Source organism: Camelus bactrianus, chromosome 2 (assembly GCF_048773025.1).
Source record: "Camelus bactrianus isolate YW-2024 breed Bactrian camel chromosome 2, ASM4877302v1, whole genome shotgun sequence".
NCBI classification, from domain to species: domain Eukaryota; kingdom Metazoa; phylum Chordata; class Mammalia; order Artiodactyla; family Camelidae; genus Camelus; species Camelus bactrianus.
The window spans coordinates 102,735,394-102,758,539 of record NC_133540.1 but is presented as its reverse complement, the minus strand read 5'-3'; the positions used below and the strand labels follow the sequence as shown (position 1 = coordinate 102,758,539).

General features: G+C 34.6%; 2 protein-coding genes across 2 annotated transcripts in view; both read right to left on the bottom strand.

Annotated features, from left to right (window-relative positions):
- Positions 1 to 1,538, bottom strand: part of COX7B2 (cytochrome c oxidase subunit 7B2) — a 112,262-nt gene extending 110,724 nt beyond the window's left edge. The window contains exon 1 of the mRNA XM_010962599.3: positions 1,427 to 1,538. The gene's annotated coding sequence lies outside the window, so the exon portion shown is untranslated. The remainder of the gene's footprint in view (positions 1 to 1,426) is intronic.
- A 14,865-nt stretch (positions 1,539 to 16,403) lies between these two features.
- Positions 16,404 to 23,146, bottom strand: part of GABRA4 (gamma-aminobutyric acid type A receptor subunit alpha4) — a 66,863-nt gene continuing 60,120 nt past the window's right edge. Inside the window, exon 9 of the mRNA XM_010962598.3 lies at positions 16,404 to 21,269. Within this exon, the coding sequence (XP_010960900.1) occupies positions 20,739 to 21,269 (531 nt within the window). The 3' untranslated portion in view covers positions 16,404 to 20,738. The remainder of the gene's footprint in view (positions 21,270 to 23,146) is intronic.

The following is a 23,146-nucleotide window of genomic DNA, read 5'->3' as shown; positions in this document are numbered from 1 at the left end:
TTGCCTCTTTCTCTTTTTGATTAATTTGGGACCTGGGACCCTATTTCAATCTAATAACAACTAAACACCTCTCTTTTCCAATACTCTGTTGTATAGCATTTAGATCCCCTTGAATCTCCACTACTCTCTTATGTCTACTTGAACTTCAAAGGGTTATTTTCCATGTCACCTTTGTGATTTCATCCCCTAATTTCTCAAGTTTTCTTCTAAAAAAGTTTTATTTTCCTCCAGCCTATTTTTTTCCTTTGTTTCTATTTTCCCATTGTTCTATATTAAGCTGAAGCACAAGTTTTAAATTACTCTAATACCTTAAACTCCTAAGCAAAATCAATTATTAGAACCAGAGCATTCCAAACACAAGCCTTTCCGACTTGCTTTCCTACCAACTGTTTTTGCAATAATTTTTTTGAGTTATTTCTCATTCTAAATTAAAGATGAAAGTATATGCTCTTAATAGTAAGGGTAAATTTGATATCCATTATCCATTTGATCATGGATGGAGTCACAGTTTGAATCTGGGCAGTGAACAGTCACCGTCAGAACATATGAAATTATCAAATTCAGAGCCACCTGAGATCAAGAGGAAGGAGCAACTTTTAAAGGTACAAACAAGTCACATGACTCTGAGATTTGTCCCTCCAACATTTTCTCTTGACTCTGAAGGGGAATCAAAACAATTTCAAAGATAATCAGAATTTCAGCAGACTTTCTCTGCCAACAACCTAAACCTGGCACTAAATATGTCCTGCAGGTACTGCTGGAGACAGCGGAAACACTTTGAGACCTAAAAAAGGCTGGTACATGAAAAGAGTCTCTAGAATCAAAACCTTGAGACTCAGATAAGGCTACTTAGAAAAAAAATCACGTATGCAGAGTTTAAGGTCCAGCAGCAGCAACTATTTGGCTACGACACATTTAATAAGGAAGACTCAGCAGTCCTGGTCAGAGTCTGCTTGCTCAAAGCTTGCCTGCCTTTGCTGACAGCCCAAAGCACACAGACTAGCGTCTATAAAAACGGGCGTTTGTTTATACAAAAATAGCCACTCTCCTATGGAAGAAACTGCCATAAGCTGCAACAACCCACTACAGCTGAAAATACGTGGTCAGGCCTAGACCAATACTGTCAAAGCTTCACAGCTTTCACTTTAGCCACGCCAGAAGCTTTACTCCACAAACACTCCACGACATGAACGAAACGAAAGGAATTCCGCTTTTTCGTTTTCCCTTTATTCTCTATTTGCTAGATGTCTGGGTGTGAGGAGGGTCCCATAAGTAACATCTCTCTTTTCCCCTGAGAGAAATACAACAAGAAAAGGAGCAGGAAAACAAAAAACAATTTCCTCTGAACCGCTAGAGAAGATACGGGAGGCTGTGGCTTATAACTGCAGGTTTACTGACACTGAGATCCAGAACTAGACAGACTTACCAACCACGGCACAAACCGCTTCCAACGGAAGGTGACGCAGAGGCAAATTCGGCGCCGTCACCTTCACAGCCCGGCAGGCGGAGTCAAGTGGGCACTTCCTAGGGAATAGCTCCTCCCTAAGCGGAAAGGAAGGGGCGGGTCACGCACGGGGGGGGGGCGTCCTCTTTCTGAATTAGCCAATCAGATAACGGACTGCCGCCTCCACGGGAAGAAGTGAGAAGACAGAGAAGCGGTAGGCGTGTTGTTCTTATGTGTTCCCCCACAGTGAAGGAAACAGATTTGGGAGTAAGTGTTCCGTTAATATAATGCAGTCTCTGATCTTTACCTTCCTTGTCACAGCAAACTTTTGGCAAACTCTGTTTTGTTCTCTCTGTTACATCTTTTTTCTTTTTTCTTTTTTTCTTTTTTCCTTTTTTCTCTTTTTTCTTTTTTCCTTTTTTCTTCTTTTTTTTCTTTTTTTCTCTCTCTTTTTTTCTTTCCTACTGAAGTATAGTCAGTTACAATGTGTTAATTTCTGGTGTACTGCGTAATGTCCCAGTCATGTATGTGTGTGTGTGTGTGTATATATATATGTGTGTGTATTCATTTTCATATTATTTCTAATTAAAGGTTATTACAAGATACTGAATATAGTTCCTATATACAGTGGTTAACATTTGCATATCTCAAACTCCCAGATTTATCCTTTCCCACCCCCTTTCCCCTGGTAACTATGAGATTGTTTACTATGTGAGTCTGTTTCTGTTTTGTAGATGAGTTCATTAGTGTCCTCTGTCTTAATCCCACTTGGTCACAAGGGAGCTTTGAGATTGCCTGAAACCACAGAGGAAGCTACAAGTCTTGTAGTGTATCTGACTTCTCCTAAGCATGCCAGGTTGTTAATTATGGTAACCATAGAATGTTTTCCAAACGGGGATCCTTGAAAGTGAAAGGGAGCCATAAAATTTATTAAAATTGTAAGTTTTTGAGATTTTATATTGGTGGATTTATAAAAATCGTAATTCAAAATTCATTTTGTAAAATAAAATTATATAAAATTAAAATAACTATATTTAGGCAAAAACTTTAAAATGTCTTCATAATGATAAGTGAACATTAAAAATAACATAGAATGATCATTCTTGGCACATGTTGATGTATTTTAAACAATGTTTTGGCCTTAATTGTCTGTAATAATGGGTCACAATATTTTTCTGAATTTTTTAATATGGTATTATTGTTTTTAATTTTTTTAATTGCCCAGAGTCTTCTCAAATATGTATTTTATGGTTGATATATGGGAAAATTTGATACCTTCCCTTCACTGTTAACTGTAGATAATATTTTAAATTAAGAAAATAAACACAGAAATTATGCTCAACAGACAATCTCATTTCTATTTTTATTTTAAAATATGTAAATTTTCAACATAAATATTGTCTCATGTACTGTCTTTTTGCCTCTACTCAGGGTAACAATCTTCAGCAAACATGTGTATGACACCACATCATAAAATAAGTTTTCCATTATTTATGACTCTTTTGAAGGTTTTGCCAGATTTAGACCCTACAAATTGGAAAGCCTTTCCATTTCTCTAAGAATGTGAATTTCTTCTGTTATAATAGGAGCTCCATCAAAAGAGTCTTCATATGGGTTAAAATATTCCAAAGTACAATTATATAATTTCAAAATTAAATCTTAAATTATACATTGTTTAAAACCCAAACTTGCTTCGGTTGTTCCTTGATGCTGTAGAGGTAAATTTAAATGTCTTCCTTGTGTCACAAGCTTTTTTTCAATAACTGCAATATACAAAATCTTTAAAATCTGAATTTTATTAGCACAATTTTTGAGTTAATTAAAGATCTCTGATTTTTAAAATAACGCAACAAAATTTTGTAAGTTTTGTTTATAAGAAATTCATTAGCTTTGTAAACCATTTAACTTTGTTTACAAAGTTTATTTTTAGAGAATATAATATTTATAAAATCCTATTTAGGAGCAACCAAAGAGTGAGAATATAGACTATTATGTTTGAGTCTTTTTTTTTTCCTTTTTTTGGGGGGGTACTCAATTCTAGTTTTATCACAAAAAGTTTTGCAGTTTGCTTCGTCAATTGTTATGTACAGTGGCATGTTGGTATCCATGGGGAATTGGTTCCGTGACACCCCTCTTCCTGCCCGCAGCCCCCATGATACTAAATTCAATGCATGCTCAAGTTCCTTTTATAAAATGCATAGTATGTGCATATAATCTATGCACATTTTGCCATATACTTTAAATCATCTCTAGATTACTTATAATATCTAACACAATGTAAATGCTATGTAAATAGCTGCCTGTGCACTGCAAGTTTAAGTTTTGCTTTTTGGAAACTTCTGGAATTTTTTTCAAATATTTTCAGTCTGTGGTTGGTTGAATCTGCTGATGTGAAACTCGCATATACTGATGGCTAACTATATACAGGCTTTACCTCAGAGATATTGTAGGTTCAGTTCCAGACCACTGCATAAGCAAATATTGAAATAAATGACATCTCACAAGTTTTTTGGTTTCCCAGTGCATATGTTTTGTTTACACTATACTGTAATCTCTTTAATGTGCAATAGCATTATAGCTAAAAAACCAGTGTATATACTTTTATTAAAAAATACATTATTGCTAAAAAATGCTAACCATCATCTGAGACTTCAGCACGTCATAGTAATAACATCAAAGATCGCTGATCACCATAACAATTATAATAAAATGAAAAAGTTTGAAATATTCCAAGAATTACCAAAAGGTGACACAAAGACATGAAGTGATCAAATGCTTTTGGAAAAATGGCTTTAATAGACTTGCCCAAAGAAAAGTTGCCACAAACCCTCAATTTGTAACAAATAAAGTATCTGCAAAATGTAATGAAGTGAAGCACAATGAAATAAGGTATGTCTATATGTGACAATATTTGTAAAGTTTGACAATTACAGCTTATAAGTCAATTGCACTTTGGATGCATTTGTGAATTTTGTGCACATCACAGCCAGTTCTGAGGATATAGTTATTCCATACATTTCTCAATAAGAATTTGTATTTTTGACTATAACCCTGTGCCCTGCCCAATTTAAATTCATATTACTGCAAATAATTTTATTTTAAATACAATCCTTTTAACTTAATATAAAATAACATTCACAAAAATAGCAGACATTTTACTTTTGAATAATGAATTTTCAAGTTTTAATATGATTCCATGAACTGAACAGGTTAAAAAGAAAAGCATTGGAAGTTGTTTAACTTATTTTCTACTTGAAGCATCTGATAGCAGTGATATAAAACTGGCCTTATGTAGCAGCCAATGTCTCAACCTACAGGCACTAGAAAATTTGGGATTAAAAGTAAGAAAAACTAAGTAGATGAATAGTCGTTTACTCTATTAGGAAATGTCTATTTTGCAATGTTAGATGTACAGGTACCTTCTGCAGCCATGTATGTGTTAATTTCTTATCTTCCAGCACAGTTGTCTTAAAATAACTGCTGTTCTTTGAAGTAGATGCTGATGATTCTTCTGCAAGTCCGTGTCTTCTGGTTTTCACAGTGCTATCACTAATGTTCTCATGGTGGATGAGAGATAGTGACATATCTTGTGCACTTTACATATTATTTATCAACTTTCTTTAGAACAGAAATTTAGTATTTAAAATCTCTTTAAATATGCACTGTCCTTTTTTTTAAAGCTCATTGCTCATGAAAAGGCTTATTGCACAATTAAAATAAGTTTTACTAAGTAATACAATATTTATGTATTTATAATACACAGTAAATGACAGAACAACTGTAGTCAAAACATTCAGACTACTGTGCATGAACTCAAGAGCAGCATGAACTAGCCTCAGCTGCCCAGGCAGATTTTGTGTACCCTTTTCTACAATGTTCCACTGAGCCCACTTTTTGGCATCTTAGGCCTGGAGGCCCTCTGCCTCTCAAAGGCTTATGCATGAACCAGGACCCAACTGGACAGAAGGAGAACAGCAACAGATAGTTTGTTCAACATGACCTAAGGCCAGAAAGAGTTGGTTTCCTAGCTGTCCTGAGCCGCTAGTGTCCCAGACTACCTTGCTTTATTAGTGAATGTCTTAACATTACGTTCTTAATAAAAAGATGTTGGTTGTGTTGGGTCTGGAAAGATCAGGACCAAAGACAATCTACTGTTGATTGTCACTGAGTTTTGGCACTGTGTTAACATTGGAATTTTGTTTACAGGTTTCACACATTTCTAAATGAGATCATGGCAGAAGCCAGAAGAATAAGGTCTAACAAATCCTCTCTGACTTCCTTGAATACAAACATAAATACTGATTTTCAACAAAAATATAAAATCTTGGATAAACACTATATTGGAAAAGATGTCAAGAAATAGGATATACATTCTTTTGTGTGGCAAGTTTCTGTGAGCCTGACACTTTCAGAACTCTCTAGATAAGGAGTGGAAGCAAGTCCACTTTGAGAAGATCTCTAACCCAACTACATATATTTTGTTTACTTCCTTCCCTTTACAGTTATTTCTAACTACATAGATTTTGTTTTGTTTGACCACAGAGCTTAATCTCAGAAGTGAGAAAGGGCACAGTGTGCTTACCTCTCTTTTTCCTCTCTCCCCTGTCTCTAAATATCGACCACCTCACACACTTCTCAGTTTAGATCCCACTCAGAAATCTACACTGGGGAGAAGGAGTGATGGGAACTCTCTAAAGAGATTTTTGTCAATTGCCAGTTTGATTCTTTTCTTTGTAAGGGAATATGAGTAAGAAATAAGCTGGAGAGCTACGTGGAAAGCAATCAGAGTAAAAAGACAAGAGGTGCATGGCATAGGTCTTGGGGAGGCATTTATGGATACTTTTGGAGGCCAGGATATGGGAGTAATTGTGGAATATGGGGAAAAGGATGGGATAAAAGGATTTTAAGAAGTGTTCATTTCCATTGTATGCATACACTTCATGGTGTTTAAGAAATGCAAATGAATACATTAATTTACTTAGAAGTTGATTTTTGATCTCTGTGCTGTGATTCTGGCTGCCATACTGCAATTGTATGAGTTCAATATGAATAAAAAAGGGAACAAACAATGGAATTTAGGAGAAAATGTAATAAAAGATGTCTTGATCAAGAAATGATTCAAGTTTAAAACAATATCTAACAATGTTAGCATTTAAAGGATGTGTTTAATCTATGACACTAAGTTATACAATCTTACAGCTTGAACATCCACATGATTTTTTGAGAGAGACTGCTTTCTGGCAAGTTTTTGTTTTTATTTTGTTTTTAAACCAGTGGTTTGCAGGTGATTTGACAGAACTGATATCTCCATTTATTTAGGTCATATGAATGGCTTGCTAAGTTTGTAGTACTGCACCTCAAAGACTAATTAAAAATTTTTCAATTTTTGCCACTTAAATGTTTCAAACTGCCACTTACTAGCTCAACTGCCAGCTCACTAAGGTCTGGAGTCAATTAGCTAAATAAAGGGACAGTTAAGGGGATGGTGTACTAGCAGCAGCAGGATATATCTCCACCGTCACACTCCCAAAGCTCAGAGTACCTTTACTTAATTGTGCTGCCATTTTTAGCTAAGGTTTAGGAAGAAGCCACTCTGCCCTGGTAACTCTTTTCCCCGGAACCTGAATGACTTCTAAGTTTGACACCCTGCCGAGAGCAACACATGTGACCCAGTTCTCTCACAATCTTGTTTCATGTGTTATAAATGTAGAGATATGTGTCCTCTATGGATTTTATTGAAGGACACATGTTTCTTCCTCTATGTCATCCCCTCTGGATCTGTTTGACTATTAAGTAATGGCAATGCACACAACAGCACACCAAATGACACAGGTCAAAGGGCATTGGTAATTTGGGTTATTTTTTCATAGGTTGAAATTGTGTACTGATTATAAAGCTAATTATCCAAATATCATGTTGCTGTTTTAAAAAATATTTATCACAGTGTGGAGAATCTAGGGCAAATGGATCTAAATTCCACAGAGGTTATCAACTCCCAAGAAGGCATAAAAAGTTGGTCTTCATCAAATAGTCTGGTGAATAATGTTAACATACATGCCAGATTAGAGATGGCTACAGTTCTTTGACACTTCTTGAATCTGAGAGGACTCTATAACTATTTGGACCTAGAGAATACAGCACAAACACCATGGTTTGTGCCAGTTTGTAGGATGGACATTAATAGATTTGCTGCCTCCACTTCCTGTCTCTTGGAGCTTGCTCTGGGAAAAACTAGCTACCCTGAATGAAATCTGACTTATGAGGCTGCCACACCATGAGAAGGCACAAGGTAGCCACATACAGAGAGAAATCCTCAAATAGCCACCGTGCTCGCAGCCCTCTCAGTCTGGGCATCAGGCCTGGGAGTGGAAAAACATTCCGATGACCCCATCTTCACCTGCTATTTGACTGCAAGTGCAGGAGAGACTCCAAGAGACAGCCACTCAGTTGAGCCTAGAGAACAACAAGGAAAAATAATAAATTGTTTCAAGCCACCAACTGTTGGGGAAGTTTGTTAAGCCCCAACAGATAACTGGTTTAAAACCCAACATTTTTTGAGCATTTAACTATGAGCCAGAGACTTTTCAAAACATAGTCACATGAATCAACTCATTTAAACATCAGGACCACTCGAGATAATTATCCTTATGTCCTAGAGTCCCTGGACCACCACTACATTAACCTACCTCTAGGTAGTATATTGTCATATTATGTATCTCAGTTTGCAGTCTCCAATTTACAATATTGTGTGTGTGTGTTTGTGTGTGTGTGTGCCTGTGTAATAATTTGCGCCAACATTCATTGAACTTACTGAAAATATTTTCAGCTTCATCATATTAGATGGCAAGACGTATATAAACTATGAAGACACTATAAAGATTAAATTTAAAAGTAAAATCAACACTATTGATATACAAATATATCAATATCATGTACATATTTTCCATTACTTACATAGTACCAGACATGCTTCTTGCCTCAAATGAGAAAAATGAATAAGAATAACTTGTATATAAGATTCCATCCAGACATACATCATGTAGTCTTAAGAGTAACATCGAAACAAAGTAAAATAAAATACTAGATCACATGTCTTCTGTTCTTGAAGTATTTATAGCCAGGGGTAATTAGAATTCCCAAAGAGGAAGGCATGTTGTTACAAGGAATGAAACAAACCACTTTTTAAATTAAAAGTGTTAATTTTGCTTTTATATACCTTATATCCTCAGTATTTCTGCTCTATTCTATTTTCATTTCCACAGCTTCTTTTCTATCTTTAAATTATTCCTGCATAATAATATAAAGATCAATTTGTATTCTAAGGAAGTCACGTCTTACCAATCAGGTAGGAGAAATGACCGACTTAGTTTTGCATTTATATCTACCAAACCAACAATACTCAATACAAGTAGCTAGATCAGGAACTATTTGACTTTATCCACACCACTAGATATCTATGTTTCTGTGCAAACAACTCAGAAATAAGAACAGCAACAAGCTGGAATATGTATTACGTTATATTAGTTGAAAAAGACTCTTCTCATTCTGTCTTCTCCATTATCTGAACTTATTTCTGTAGCCTAAGGTTAACTTTAAATTATATAAGATTTGAAAACTGATCTAAAAGTGGGGAAATGACATCCCTGCTTTGTAAAGTATTTCATTTCATTCTGCTCCTGGCCAACTTTAAAAACTATTGTGGAACTTCTTTCAAAATATTTCTTGCCACTGTTTCTGATTTTTCCTCACTCTCTTACCTCCTTGATACTACCTTTTTCATCTTAATTTCACTATACGAATGAGTTTGGTACATGCTAGCATGCCAGGCACAATGCACTAAAGTAAGGTTTTCATAAAAAGGCAATGGAATGTCAATGTTCAATTTCTGAAACCAGTGGAACCAGTTCTATCCTACAGCTACTTATCAGAGCACTCATTTCAGAACAGTTTGTATTGTCTGAGTAAGGCATGTTTTTAGCTCAAAGCATGATTATTGTCAAAGAATCACTTTGACAATTAATGACATTTTGACACTAAATGAGCTCTTAAATGGCAAACAAAAATTCTCAGGGGGCATAAAAAGTTTTCAGCCGTGATATGGGTATGAAACTGATCCTTTTTATTTTCTATTTATCTTCTTTTACCAAGTGACAGGTGGGAAAAAACAGTCAAGAAAGTAAAGCTATATTTATTATTTAACAAAAATATACAACCTGACAACAACTTTGAAATATATAGGTCTGAATCACCTCCAAAATGCTATCAACTGTCAGTTATGATTATAGAGCCGTGGTAATATCTTTAGTTGACAGCATTACAGATGGCCAATAGGCACATGAAAAAATACTCAATATCGCTAATTATCTGAAAAATGCAAATCAAAACTACAACAAAGTATTGCCTCACATCAGTCAGAATAGCCATCATTAAAAGGTTCACAAATGATAAATGCTGGAGACGGTGTGGAAAAAAGGGGACCCTCCTACACTGTTGGTGGGAATGTCATTTAGTGCAGCTATTATGAAAAACAGTATGGAGATTTCTTAAAAAAAACCTGAAAGCAGACTTACCCTATGATCCAGCAATCCCACTCCTGGCATATATCTGGTGGAAACTGTAATTTGAAAAGATACATTCATCCTAGTGTTCATAGCAGGACTGTTTACAATAGCCAAGACATGGAAACAACCTGAAAGTCCATCAACAGATGACTGGATAAAAAAGATACACACACACACACACACACACACATAATGAAATACTACTCAGCCATAAAAAAGAATAAAATAATGTCATTTGCAGCAACATGGATGGACCTGTAGATCATCAAACTAAGTGAAGTAAGTCAGACAGAGAAAGAAAAATGCCATATGGTATCACTTATATGTGGAATCAAAAAAAAAAAAAGGATACAAATAAAGTTATTTACAAAACAGAGACAGACTCACAGAAGTAGAAAACAAACTTACAGTTACCAGGAGGGAAGGATGAAAGGGAGGGATAAATTAGGAGTTTGGGATTAGCAGATACAAACTACTGTATATAAAATAGATAAACAAGGTCCTACTGTATTGCACAGGGAACTATATTCAATACCTTGTCATGGCTTATAATGAAAAAGAATATGAAAAGGAATATATACATGTATATATCTTTTTATGGTGACATATCATAACCAACAACTTATCATGGTGATCATTTTGAAATGTTTAAAAATACTGAATCACTATGTTGTATAACAGGAACTAACATAATCTTGTAGGTAAATTATACTTAAACAAAAAAAGAGATAAATTTGTGGTTACCAGAGGTGGGGGGTATGGGTGGAGGGGGAATTGAATGGAAGCAGTCAAAAGGTGCAAACTGGGGACATGATAAGATAAATACATACTAGGGATGTAATGTAAGACATGATAAAGATAATTAACACTGCTTGTGTTATAGTTAAAAGCTGTTAAGAGAGTAAATCCTGAGAGTTCTCATCACAAGGGAAAATTGTTTTTCTATTTTTTTAGTTTAGTATCTCTATGAGATGATGGATGTTCACTAAAGTTATTGTCATAATCATTTCATGATGTAGGTAAGTCAAACCATTATACTGCATGCCTTAAACTTATACACCACTCTATGTCAATTACATCTCAGTAAAACTGGGGGAAGAAACATTCCCACATTTTAAAAAAACAGGTGTTTTCATCATAGTACACAATCTTAAATTGGAATTGTATGAAGTAATTTGCTTATTCTACTTCTTTTAAATATTTTATCACAATGTATGAATAAAGAAAAGCTATTGTTGGCTTACTGATCTTTTTGGCAATCAACTAAATTCAAATATCTAATAAACTAAACCTACAAATTGCCCAGCACTATGCTAAGATCTTCAGCTTTTTATAAATACAATGGGCATATTCATTTTAATCTTGTTCAGTTTAAGAAATAAAACTGAACTTGTATTAAAGAAGCATGGCCCTTTCATCCAGTATCCAAATATAGTCACTTTACAATAAAAAAAAAGTTATCAAATAATCATAATGTCATATGAAAGTTACTACAAAAAAGAGATAGAAAACATGGAGAAATGCCATGAATTAATACTAATGAGAATCAGAAATGGCCTCAGTGAGAGGGGATATTAGTGCTGTGATTTATAGGCGGTCGTCAACAAGACGAGCAGAAGGCAATCGTGGCAAAGGATTTAGGTTGAAAAGACATCAATGTATGGCCACACAGAATATGTCCAGAGAATTTCATGTTGCCTGGGTGGCTAGATCATAGAATAGGTGGAAGGAGAGGGTGAAGGTGACATTAGAGTTGGATTGTGTTTTGTCCTGAATATCATGGTAAGGATTCATATTTTATCTCAAAGGTGATGGAGAGCCAATCAATTGAGATTCAAAGGCAAGTGTGAAATGAAAGGAAATATTCTGACATCAGCATGTAGAATGAGGGGGCTGCAAACATGAGATCAAGGAGCTAAATAAGGCCACCACTTGAGCAGAAACGCAAGGAGTAATTGTGTAATGAAAAATGGATTACATATCACTCAACCTCTATGATGAATGCCAGCATTGTAGATCTGCTCTTTAAGGGACATATTTGAATAATTCAGTTAGCACAATCTCTACGGGGCATTTTCAATTCTACGGTTTATTCTTAGAGTCGCCAGAAGGTATTATTCTATTCACAATGCAACCTTTTCCAAAATAAAAAAGCAATAGCTTCCCCCTTCACATTTGCTTTTCTGCTAAAAGAAACATTAGACCTAGTCTTATTTATGAGTAAAGAATATATCGTTCTCATTTATGGAGGATTATTAGATATTATATGATATATTGGTTAGAAAAGTATGCATTTGAAAATACGCAAAAATAGAATGATATCTTTACCCTTCCCATTTTGCATTCAGGAGAAAAACAGATTTGTATTCCCTTCTCTCCATGACACGGGTAGGAACACCATAAACTAGGAGGGAAGGAGTTTTGGCACCAAACCACATTAAGTTGTTACTAATGGGTGAGGAAATAAAATTGCAGGAAACTGAAGGAAGAAATGGAAAGGTATCAGAATGTTGGAATAAATGCCAAATGAAATAGCTCCCTCTGTTAAAAGTACACTTGTATCCATCTGTTTAGTTTTCAACTGATAAATGCACACGGGGCATCTTGACAATAATATTATTCCACAAGCAGACAGACATACGGGCCTTACTTAATAAATGATACCACTGATTAGCATTTATCTTAATACTAATGATACAGATTCATGAATCTGTTTGCCCAGAACACCAAGTTGATGAATGTTACCCTGAGGAGTTTTTAAATGAGAACATAACCCAAAACAATGTTAAATGGATGACATTATTTTACATCCTCCAAAATAAAATGAGAGGGATAGCATTTAAGAACTTGGATGATGGATGCATATTTGACATCAAGAAAACATACTAGAATATAATAGCAAGAATTTCATATAATTTTCCCCAGGAGAGAGATTAATTTTCAAAATGCACACAGCACAATAATACTGATTAGGTAACATTGTAAGTAAGTTCACAATGACTGAACCACCCAGGGTGTATTTTCATAACCAAGTGGCCAGCATTGAGTTTCTGCTTCCAATTAGTCAGAAAGAGAATTAACCTTTAACTATGAGCTATATAGGAATTATTCATTGAAGATTAAGACAAATAAAATCCATATAGTTCAAACAATTTATGGAATCCAATTTGAAAAGTCATAAAACCTATATGTATCCTATTAACTTATTTTTCCTACCTCTCTATTCATGCTTGAGTTTGAGAATAGCTTTGTTTGTTTGATTCTCATTTCCACTTTCTTCTAAACTAGCTGTACTTCTCTATCATTAATATTGAAAATAAAAGGCAGGCACTTTCTAACTAGTATTCAATTCAGTTGGAAATAGGATCTGATGATCAATGAGACTTTCAGAAATTGAAAAATAAAAAGCATAACACAAATCACTACACAACAAAGGGGCTAAATCCTTTAAATGTTAAAAATTTAATAGCAATGTTCTCACAAGAGTAGGGAATTGCCTTAGTCAGTTCAGGCTGCTATAACAGAATACCATACACTCCATGGCTTAAACGACAGAAGTGTTATTTCTCCAGTTCTGGAGGCTGAAAGGCCATGATCAAGGTGCCAGCATGGTTGGGTTCTTCCAGGTTGCAGATGGCCAACTTCTCATTGTATCTCCATGTAGCAGAGCAGAAAAAGGAAGCAAGCTCTTGTAACTCTTATAAGGGTGCTAGTCCCATTCATGGGGGCTCTACCCTTATGGCCTCATCCAATCCTAATTATCTCCCAAAGCACCACCTCCTAATACCATCACAGGCAGGGTAGGGGTTCAACACATGCATGTTGGGAGGACACAGACATTCAGTCCCTAACAAGAATCATATTTAACTGAACAAATACAATTCAACATGGAGGAGAATTAATTAATATGTCATGAAATTCAACAACAAAAAAGAAAACTACTTATACTATGCATTTTATTAGTATGCATTCATACAGGAATGTGTGCGTATGTCTACAGGTTGCGGAACATCTGTGGTCAACTTTTTTCTCTCAGGTATGTTCTCTTTTTTTTAAGGTATAAATCAATTTTTTCTTCAGACAACAATTGTTCTAGAATATTTAAAATAATAGAGATCAAAATTTCCATAAAATTTGATCACAGACACTTAAAAGATAAACGTATTGGAGCTACACTCTGGAATCAGATAGATACAATGTTTGTATTTTAGGGACTCCAGGAAAATATTTTAAATACTCATTCTCCAGTGGAAACTGAAACATGAAGTATTGTCCATGCTATATACTCAGGTATAAATTTTGTTTTTAAGAAGCAAAGGAAGTTCATTACAACTAGTGATAAGTTTAGCTTTGAGAAGCAAGGGAAATTTGCTTAAAGAGACAGCATTAAAAGAAATCATTTCGTGCTCAATTATTTTAAAATACTAAACCAACATTTGATAATATCCTTCTTTTCAAGACATATCTGCCAAAACAAAATCATAATGATTATGTGCTCCGCATTATCATTTTCCACAGTAATACTCTTACACAGAAAAATCATTAATTTCAGAGGGGCAAATGTGATTGCTATATGCTCCAGGAATTTGTAGTTTGTAAGAAAACTGTATTCTCCTGAAATCAAAACCCTGTATCTCTTACAAATTTTGAAATGTTTTAAATATCACACTTTTTATTATTTGCTATTCTGTTTGAGCAAGAATAATGAAGCTTAAAGAATAATAAATTTAGTTCTTATGATATGATAAAATACACATCATTATTTTTCTTTAATTTCATAATATGGAATATTTTCAATTGTACAATTAAACACACAACTTAAAATGATTTAGAGGGCAGGCAGATAAGCTTTTATTCCTCAGTTTCTACAGCATTCCAACTGAAAAACCAAACAGAATACTTTATTTTTTCTTCAGTTCTCAACATTTTTAGCAGAAAATTATCAAGTTTTCATTGTTAAAGATAAACCAGTGGAAAATTTAACTTCTTATTTACTATGGCCATTCAATGTCTTATAGTATAGAATATGGCTTTGCATGAAAACTGGATTTTAATTCAATTTATAAGTGAAACTCCCTTAAAGTCATAAAATGTTGCCTCATCAATCAACAATAATTTATATATATATCTTAAAAAATGAAAGCTCTGATTTATTGCATATTTGAATGAGGAAACAATGTCCACAATCAGTAAAATGACCACAAACATGTTCCTTTATAACAGCAAACATCTGCAGAGATGGAATGCAGGCCTCCCTTCACAAATACAGAGGGCTGAAAAATACTGTCAGTCAAAGGTTAACTACAATAATATCTTCTGTTATTATGGTTTCTTTTCCTTCCCCCAAAGGGAAGAGCTTACTATCAACTGTGTTATCACAGATTTAATCCTGATTTAATACCTGATTCCAGTGACACCTGATGAGCAGAAGGGAAAAAGCAAGTAGCTCTGATTGTCAGGAAAAGATATCAGTAAAAGATACTTTGGTCCATCCTGATCTAATGGAAATAAAAATCATAGACGGTGATTCAGTTTAAAAGGATGAAATAAAAACTTTTATAATTCACTCCTCTTCTATGAAATCCCTCCAAAAAACTGATAATAAAGACATATTGGGGAAAAAATGAAAACCACATCCATAATTACAATTGATGATGAACTCTAATAAATAACTTCTCAAGTTAAGAGGCATTAACAGGAGAAAAACTACTGACTGATACATATCTTGATAGGATGTAGATTTCACTAAGTGTCATGGTGCTCAGGTGTCCTCCAATGACTATTTGAAGCCACCATGATATGAAGCATGAAAAGGCAAGACACAAACATAGTCCCATCTTCACTGGTTTCCAGTTATATACTCCCACATGGTAGAATATGGGAGGAAAGAAAAATTGCTGGTCGATTCTATTTGACAGCTGTGAAACAGGCTGCTGGGTAACGTGGACTACCAGCCTTAGTGTAGGAAAGCAGGAAGAAGTGGTGAGGACCACGAGAGCACTAATAACACGGAGAAAATAAAACTGAGGGAGTTTTACACTGTGAGCCACGTAGACCACCCCGATGTCAAAAACAGAGACAAGATATGGTCCCTGGGCAGAGGATAAAAGAAATTTGGGAAGGTGGGTTTGAAACCTGAAATTTAAATAGCTGCTGTGGGCTGATCTGATTCATTCTCCCACCGCTTCCCACACTACAGTTCAGTAAATAGCTGGCTTCATTCAGTGATTAATAGACAGATACCAGCCTGGCACATAGGCAAAGAAGGAAAAACTCAATGCAAAAGCAGATGAAGTTCATACCAGAGAAAAAAACCTCTTCAGGAAACAAAGAAGAAATGTATACAGATAATTCTCTGTAGTCTCAAATAAACTATAAACATGACCTCATTAATAGAGTGAGAAGCTCAAAGGTAATATTTTAATAGAGATTATAAAAACAAGCAGAGAAATGAAAAAAATGAAATAGCACAGACCAAGAAAACAAGGGAAAAGAATAAAGCCATTATGAAGTTGAAAATCACTTTAGAGATTACAAAATAAACATAACTGAAAACTCACTTGGGTTACAACTGACAAAAGTTGGCAATATTTTTAAAAAATATACAAGTGAATATAGAGAATACTTTAAGTAGTTATAGAAAAAAAAAGAACATTCTGAAAAAAAATTACTTAGACATGCAATAGGGAAAAATCTTTCCTGAAATAAAGTCTGAAACCTGGAATAAAAAGACACAGTGTCCCTGATATGTCTTGCTTTAATTAAAACTATCTAATTTCAATCATTTCTTCAGTTTCACCCTTATACTTTTATCTTAAATTGAAATAAAGATAAATTTCATGTTTTTTAAAATTATTTAACAGCATTCATATATGGCATATTTGGCCCTAAATTTACAATATTCTGTCTTTTAATCAATCTGCTCTTCAATACAAACATCTTATACGTGATAGCATGATATTCATGAGATAGTAACAATTTTGAGAATTTTTAATTTTCTGCAATACCTATCTTTATTTTCAACAATCACATATCATTTTTACAAATGACAATGAAGTCATTGGATAAAAAAAAAAAAGAATTAGAAGGCAATGGTTAATTAAGAAAGAAAAGAAAAATGAGATCTCTCAATTCTTACCCTACCTCTAGATTCAAGGCCCTCCATCCTGTAGCTCCTACAGCGATCAGATGACTTCTCTAAAACAGAAGCATAGCATGTTCACTGTCATCTCTTATCCTGCAAGATTTTCAGCAAATTACCACTGATCCAGGATCACGTCTCATTTCTTTAGTAATTTACATAAAACTCTCTCCAATCTGCCCCAGCAGGTCTTTCCATCATCAGCCCTCACTTTCCCGCATTCACCTTCCCTCCCAATATCCTGAACTATTTGTAGTAAGCATTCCCCTTGAAGTTCCAAATCTATATCCCTTTTCTTGCTTCAGTTGGTAGTGAAAATGTCCTTTTGTTGTTTGTTTCTGGGAGGAAGTGGGGGGGCCAAGAACTCCAAATTATTCTACAAAATTCATTTTAATGTTTCTGTGAAGCCCTTTCTGCAATCACTGTTTTTTTCCCCATCTCCCCATCAACAGTCATAAAATCACGTGCAGCCTTTTCCCACCCTTTTATATCAGGACCATGCCAAGTCTGAGGAAAAATGAAAAAATATTAATCCTGATACTATATTTATTTAAAATGGGGATATTTTGGTCATCATGGATTTTTGCAGATATCTTTATTTTTTTTAATGACTGAAAAATGACCTTCCAAAGATCATTCTAGCTCTGTGCTTTTATCTCTGTCACTGACTTCTCTATGATTCATGTCCACCTGTAAAAGATGGACATCTCTATTATCTGCCAACTCTAATTCAAGACTTGTGAGGTCCAATTTAAAATAAACATTATCCAAATACTCTGTATATACACAAATGCAAGTCATTTTTAACTGTGGATTAATCATGTAAATATATTATCATACCTAGTCTTGCATGGAGGAAACTGGAAGTAATTATGTAGCAGTTAGTGGCCAACTTGGAGTTGAAAACCAGAATAGAGATACTGGTAGTGAATGAAACAATTTTGAATTTCATCTTTAAAAGATAGAGACATACAAAGATACCATTCTCAGCTATTCTTCTTTGCAAATTGCCAGGACTTTTGAGCTCTCCTAATGACTGTTGTGACATTTCCTTATGGTGAAAAGAGACTGGTTCTTCACAAAAGTAGTTAATGTAGCTCTGAGTGACTGAAAAGATAGAAACAATGACCACAACAAAAAATTAATTTGAATTAATTTGATGGAATTCAGTTAAGGAAAACACATTCTACATTTTTAGTACTGACACTGTGTTCAGTTGAAATAATTCCTTTTTGTACTAATGATTACACATTCTGGTCAATTTATTCTCCCAAGCAACAATTAAGAATCTTTGGTTAATTTTGTCCTTTGTCTTTGTTTAGCTACCTGATTTATTTAAAAATCTTCATATACAAAGATAAGGAAAAAACTATGAGTTCACTTACATCATGGATCTACAAATCAAAAATCACTTATTTTTATCCCTTTGAGAACTGTAAACATTTATAGGAGAAGAATTCTTTTTAAAAAAGGAAGCCAATGAAATATTTCTCAAGAATAGATCAATAGACAAAGAGTGCTTTCCTCACCAAAGAAATAAGGTCATTTTGTTGGAATAAAGAACAACCACAGCTTCTGACCACAATTTCAAGCATTGTTCTTAGGGCTAGAAATCTACTCACATTCATGAAATAATTTATTATCAGCTTTTTTGTATAAGTACTCTTTATTAAATATATACACATATACACACTTTACTGGACTTCATATTACTGGCAGCAATTTGTAAACGAGAGGTTTGGATTGGATGGTTTCTAAAGTATTCTTCAGCCTTAAAATTACTGACAATTCTAGGAAATACCTAGAGACATAGCCAAGAAGGAATTCTCAGATATGACTCACAATTAATATTTGGCATTTGCACATTTTACAGGTCTCATATACAACCATTCCAAGGTAATGCAACAACTAAAAAACTAATGCCAATCAATTAATATAATTTCTTTTCTAAAAAAATAGGAGATCCTGTTTGCAAGGTGGACATTTCTATCAAAATGTTCCCCAAACAGCCAAAACACATTCATTGACACAACCCAAATCAGAAAGGGAGAAAAACAGAAGAAAAATCTTGGAAGTAACACACACACACACACGCACAAAAAACTAGACCTAGATTTAGCGGCATAGGACAGCTGCAAAAAATTCAATTAAGTTGTTAAGCCTACCTAATGAAAAAGAAAAATCAGCACATGAAAATCCTGATAAATTGCATAACAGAGTCAGCAGCATCCTAGCCCTTGGCTATGATTGTTTTACTCCATTCCCTTGCTGTTCTTTTAATTTTAAAATACTCACCTTCCTTATGAAACTATACAAAAACTCTCCCAAAATAAACACAAAACTGCCCAGAAATACAGAACTATGGACACAAGAGCTCCCTAGAAGCTTAGCGTTTCACCAGCTTGGAGAAGCATCTAAAAGGCCTTGTATTGAATTCCTGATTCTGATGATTCTGTGATTCTGATCAAATTCTGTTCAGTGATTCTGATCAAATTTGAGAAAGGTAATCTATCAGGTCTTACAGTGCCCAGATATCTACTTTGAGGTACACAGTGTTTTTCACGTAGAGAACAATCTGTACATTTTTCTTATACTTCGAAGTCAATTGCTGAAGTTGTGCTAATGTGTACTAATCTCAAAAATGGCTATGTGGACAATGTACTTGTCATCCTCTATCCATAAAGGAGAAACAAATATTTTGAATCTGTTGTCAGACTCCAACTAAATTTCCTCCGTGAAAGAATGTGGAGTCCTCTGCTAGCTCATGGTTCATCAGCATGCATTGACTGCTCTACTAATTGCGTAAAATTGCAGATAAAGGTGAAAGACCTTTTCTAGAGAGAGTGTCTAGCATAGTGCCTGGAACACAGAAGGCTCTGAATAACTATATGTTGAAAGAATACATAACTGAATGAACTATTATCAAAAAGAATTCATACACTGAGTTAACCTTTGGCTCGAAGCACACATTTTCAAGTCAACTGTTAAGTCCTTTTTGGCCAACATATGACAGAGTACATCTTCCTTGGTCTCTGTCTTTGTTGCAACAGAAGTTGCACGCTCTTTGTCAGTATTTGTTGTGTTCCATTTTCCTTTTTAAAAGGTTTCATGTAACAGGGAAAATCCTTTTCTTGCAGATACTAAGAGGATCTCCGAAGGTCACTGCATATAATATCCAATAATTCTGATTAAGAGCAGTGTCACTGGGAAACTTAGGGTGGTTGGTTGATATTCAGAGTGTATATTAAAAAATGCCATTGTCTGTTTTAAAATTTCAATGCATAAATATGCACCACTGATTTCTAATAGCCCTATTTCTCTTGTCCCAACTTCCCAGGATGGTCTGTATTCCGTCTAATCTGAATGCTGAATTGATTCTATTTAAATCATCTTTCTGAAATGAAAGACGGCTCACTTTCCCTTCACTGAGGAATTAATTAACTCTCCCAATGACTGGCTTGGATTTTTTAAATGGAAAAACTACATAGCATTTTTATTTTAGTAAAGAACAATTGTTTAATCTTTAAAAACATTTAAAAAGACATTCTGCATTAAGTTCATCATCTTTTAGGAAATTCCTATAGCAACAAAATTACATTAGACTTTCTGATTTCTCCATGGTGTCCTTAGATAAATAAACAACCCAATAGACCATATTAAATGCCCCAAATGTTACTGGAAAGAGAATGCGGGCATATTTATCTATTTTACTTGTGCCAGATCCAGAAGGTGGTGGAGCAGAGGGAGGAGTGGTGGCTGACAACTTCCCAGAAGCCCCTATGCTGTTAACTGTGGTCTTAATTCGCTCCAGTCTTGATCCAAATGCACGCTGGGTAGAAGCAGATCCAAGTGGAGCCTGTCGGGGCACATACCCAGTTCTACCGGGAGTAGAGGGAGGAGCAGATGGACTTGCTCGGGCGGCAGATATAGTCTCAGCTGCATTTGCATGGCTGAACGGGTTTGGACTGGAAGCTAAGTAAGACTGTGTAGCTTCAGAAGATCCTTGGACTACCGTGGACGATTTGCTTAAATGGTTTCCCACCTCAGTTCTGTTGCCAACATCAGGTTCAGAGTGAACCAAGGCATTTGTTCTTTTTCTCATATTCAGATTGGCATTTGCGTTCTGAAAAGGCATAGCAAAAATTATATTGGTTAGGTAACTTTATGTAGATGTATACAACATCTCAATGGATCAAATAATTACAGATGAGCTATTTCCATAAAATAAAGTTTTATTCACATGCAATAGCTGCTCAGCTTGATGTAAAAGCTTAAAAATACCTAACTAAAAAAGGGCATGTATATATTTGGAACTCTGAATCAAAAATCTTCTATTTCAAAATATTACCCATTCTTTTAAATAATTAGAATTTTAATCTATACAAGAAAGATTAGGCTTTTAGGACTATAAACTGTAGTTATACTCGATTTTACTTTAGGAGTTCAGGACTATAGCTGTGCAATTTCTTTGTTCAGTTTTATTGTAAATAATATTCTCTGATATGTTGTATGCATTCCAATGAATTTTGTATATGTTTTGCAAACAGGAAGAACTGTATCTATTTTGTGCACAGAAACAAAACAATAATAACCACCTGAATGTGCATGACATTCCTTAGAAAAAGACAGATACTACAAAAGCTTTAATTTCCAAATCCCTGGAATTTATTTTCGGTCTTCCAGAGACCATTATACACATTATTGTAAAATCTAGAAATCCTAATGCATTTTAGTTTCTCACCACAGTTAATAAACAGAACAAAGGAAAATTATTCTTAAACAAAATGTCATATTAGATGTATAAATAGCATCACCATATTATTGCATAAATATCTGAGATCAAACCACTTACCGATAGTGTTTAAGTTGAAATGAGTTCACTAATTTTCATAAAATTATTTTATGTGTAGAACAAGACTATTTGGACACAGATGGTAAACATTAAAATTAATTCTCCTTACTTTTTGGCAGGAATGATAAATAACCATATAGCCAACTATAGATGGTTCATACTAATGAAGGAAAGTAATTGCTCAAATGATTCCCAAAATAGTCATGCCTGTCTTCCGAAGATACAATGATTTTTTTTTTGCAACAACTTTTCCTCCTTCATTATGTCTATCCTAAGTTATACTAAGGGTATATGATAATTGGTGTTTCTATCCTCTTCTACCATTTTATGAAATAAATGGTGTGTGAGGAGATGGAGAAGTAGAGGAGAAAGAGGGGAAGAAGAAGAGCTCAGAAGTGGGTGATCAGACAGAGCCAGCCTGCAAGGAATTTTACAGATAATATTATATATTATACATAATTAGTTGTCAGTTCACTTTACAGAGAAATGTTTATTCTACAAATAGAATCTGTTTTCAATACTACACTTATCAAGCAGGTTGAAAGTGTTCAGCCCACATCTCATATACTTGTGAACTATGGCTCCAAGTTCCTTGAGTAGAGAAGAAAAAAAAAAAAAAAAAAAAAAGCCTCACAACATGCAGAACCCAAGCAGAATCTGAAACATTTAGAAAGTGTTCTTCATGTCAGCCTGGAGCATTCTTCTAATCAGTTTGCAGTTGAACTCATGAGAAATTGCAGTCTAACTTATGGCACCTAATTGGGTAGAGACAATGAAAACCAAAGTTGACATCAGCCTAAAAGCTAAAGGTATCATTATTTACCTTGCACTTTTCCTCTACAAAGCACATGGTAAATGCCATCTAATTAATCCTCAGATTTTGACTCCCTCTTTACAGAAAGAGATAATCATTAGTTAACTAGCATTAATGCTAAAATGTTGTACACATGGTGGAAAACACAAAGAAGGATAAGGTATACCTACAAAATTTAAAGAGCTTACACTGTCATTGGCAAAATAATATGCACACCCATGCACATGACGCAGTCAAAAATACAACAAAAAGTGAAATAGAATGAAAGTTCAAACTGTGGCAACATGCCGAATATACTAAGAAGGGAAGGAAGGAAGTAATAATGGACCTATTG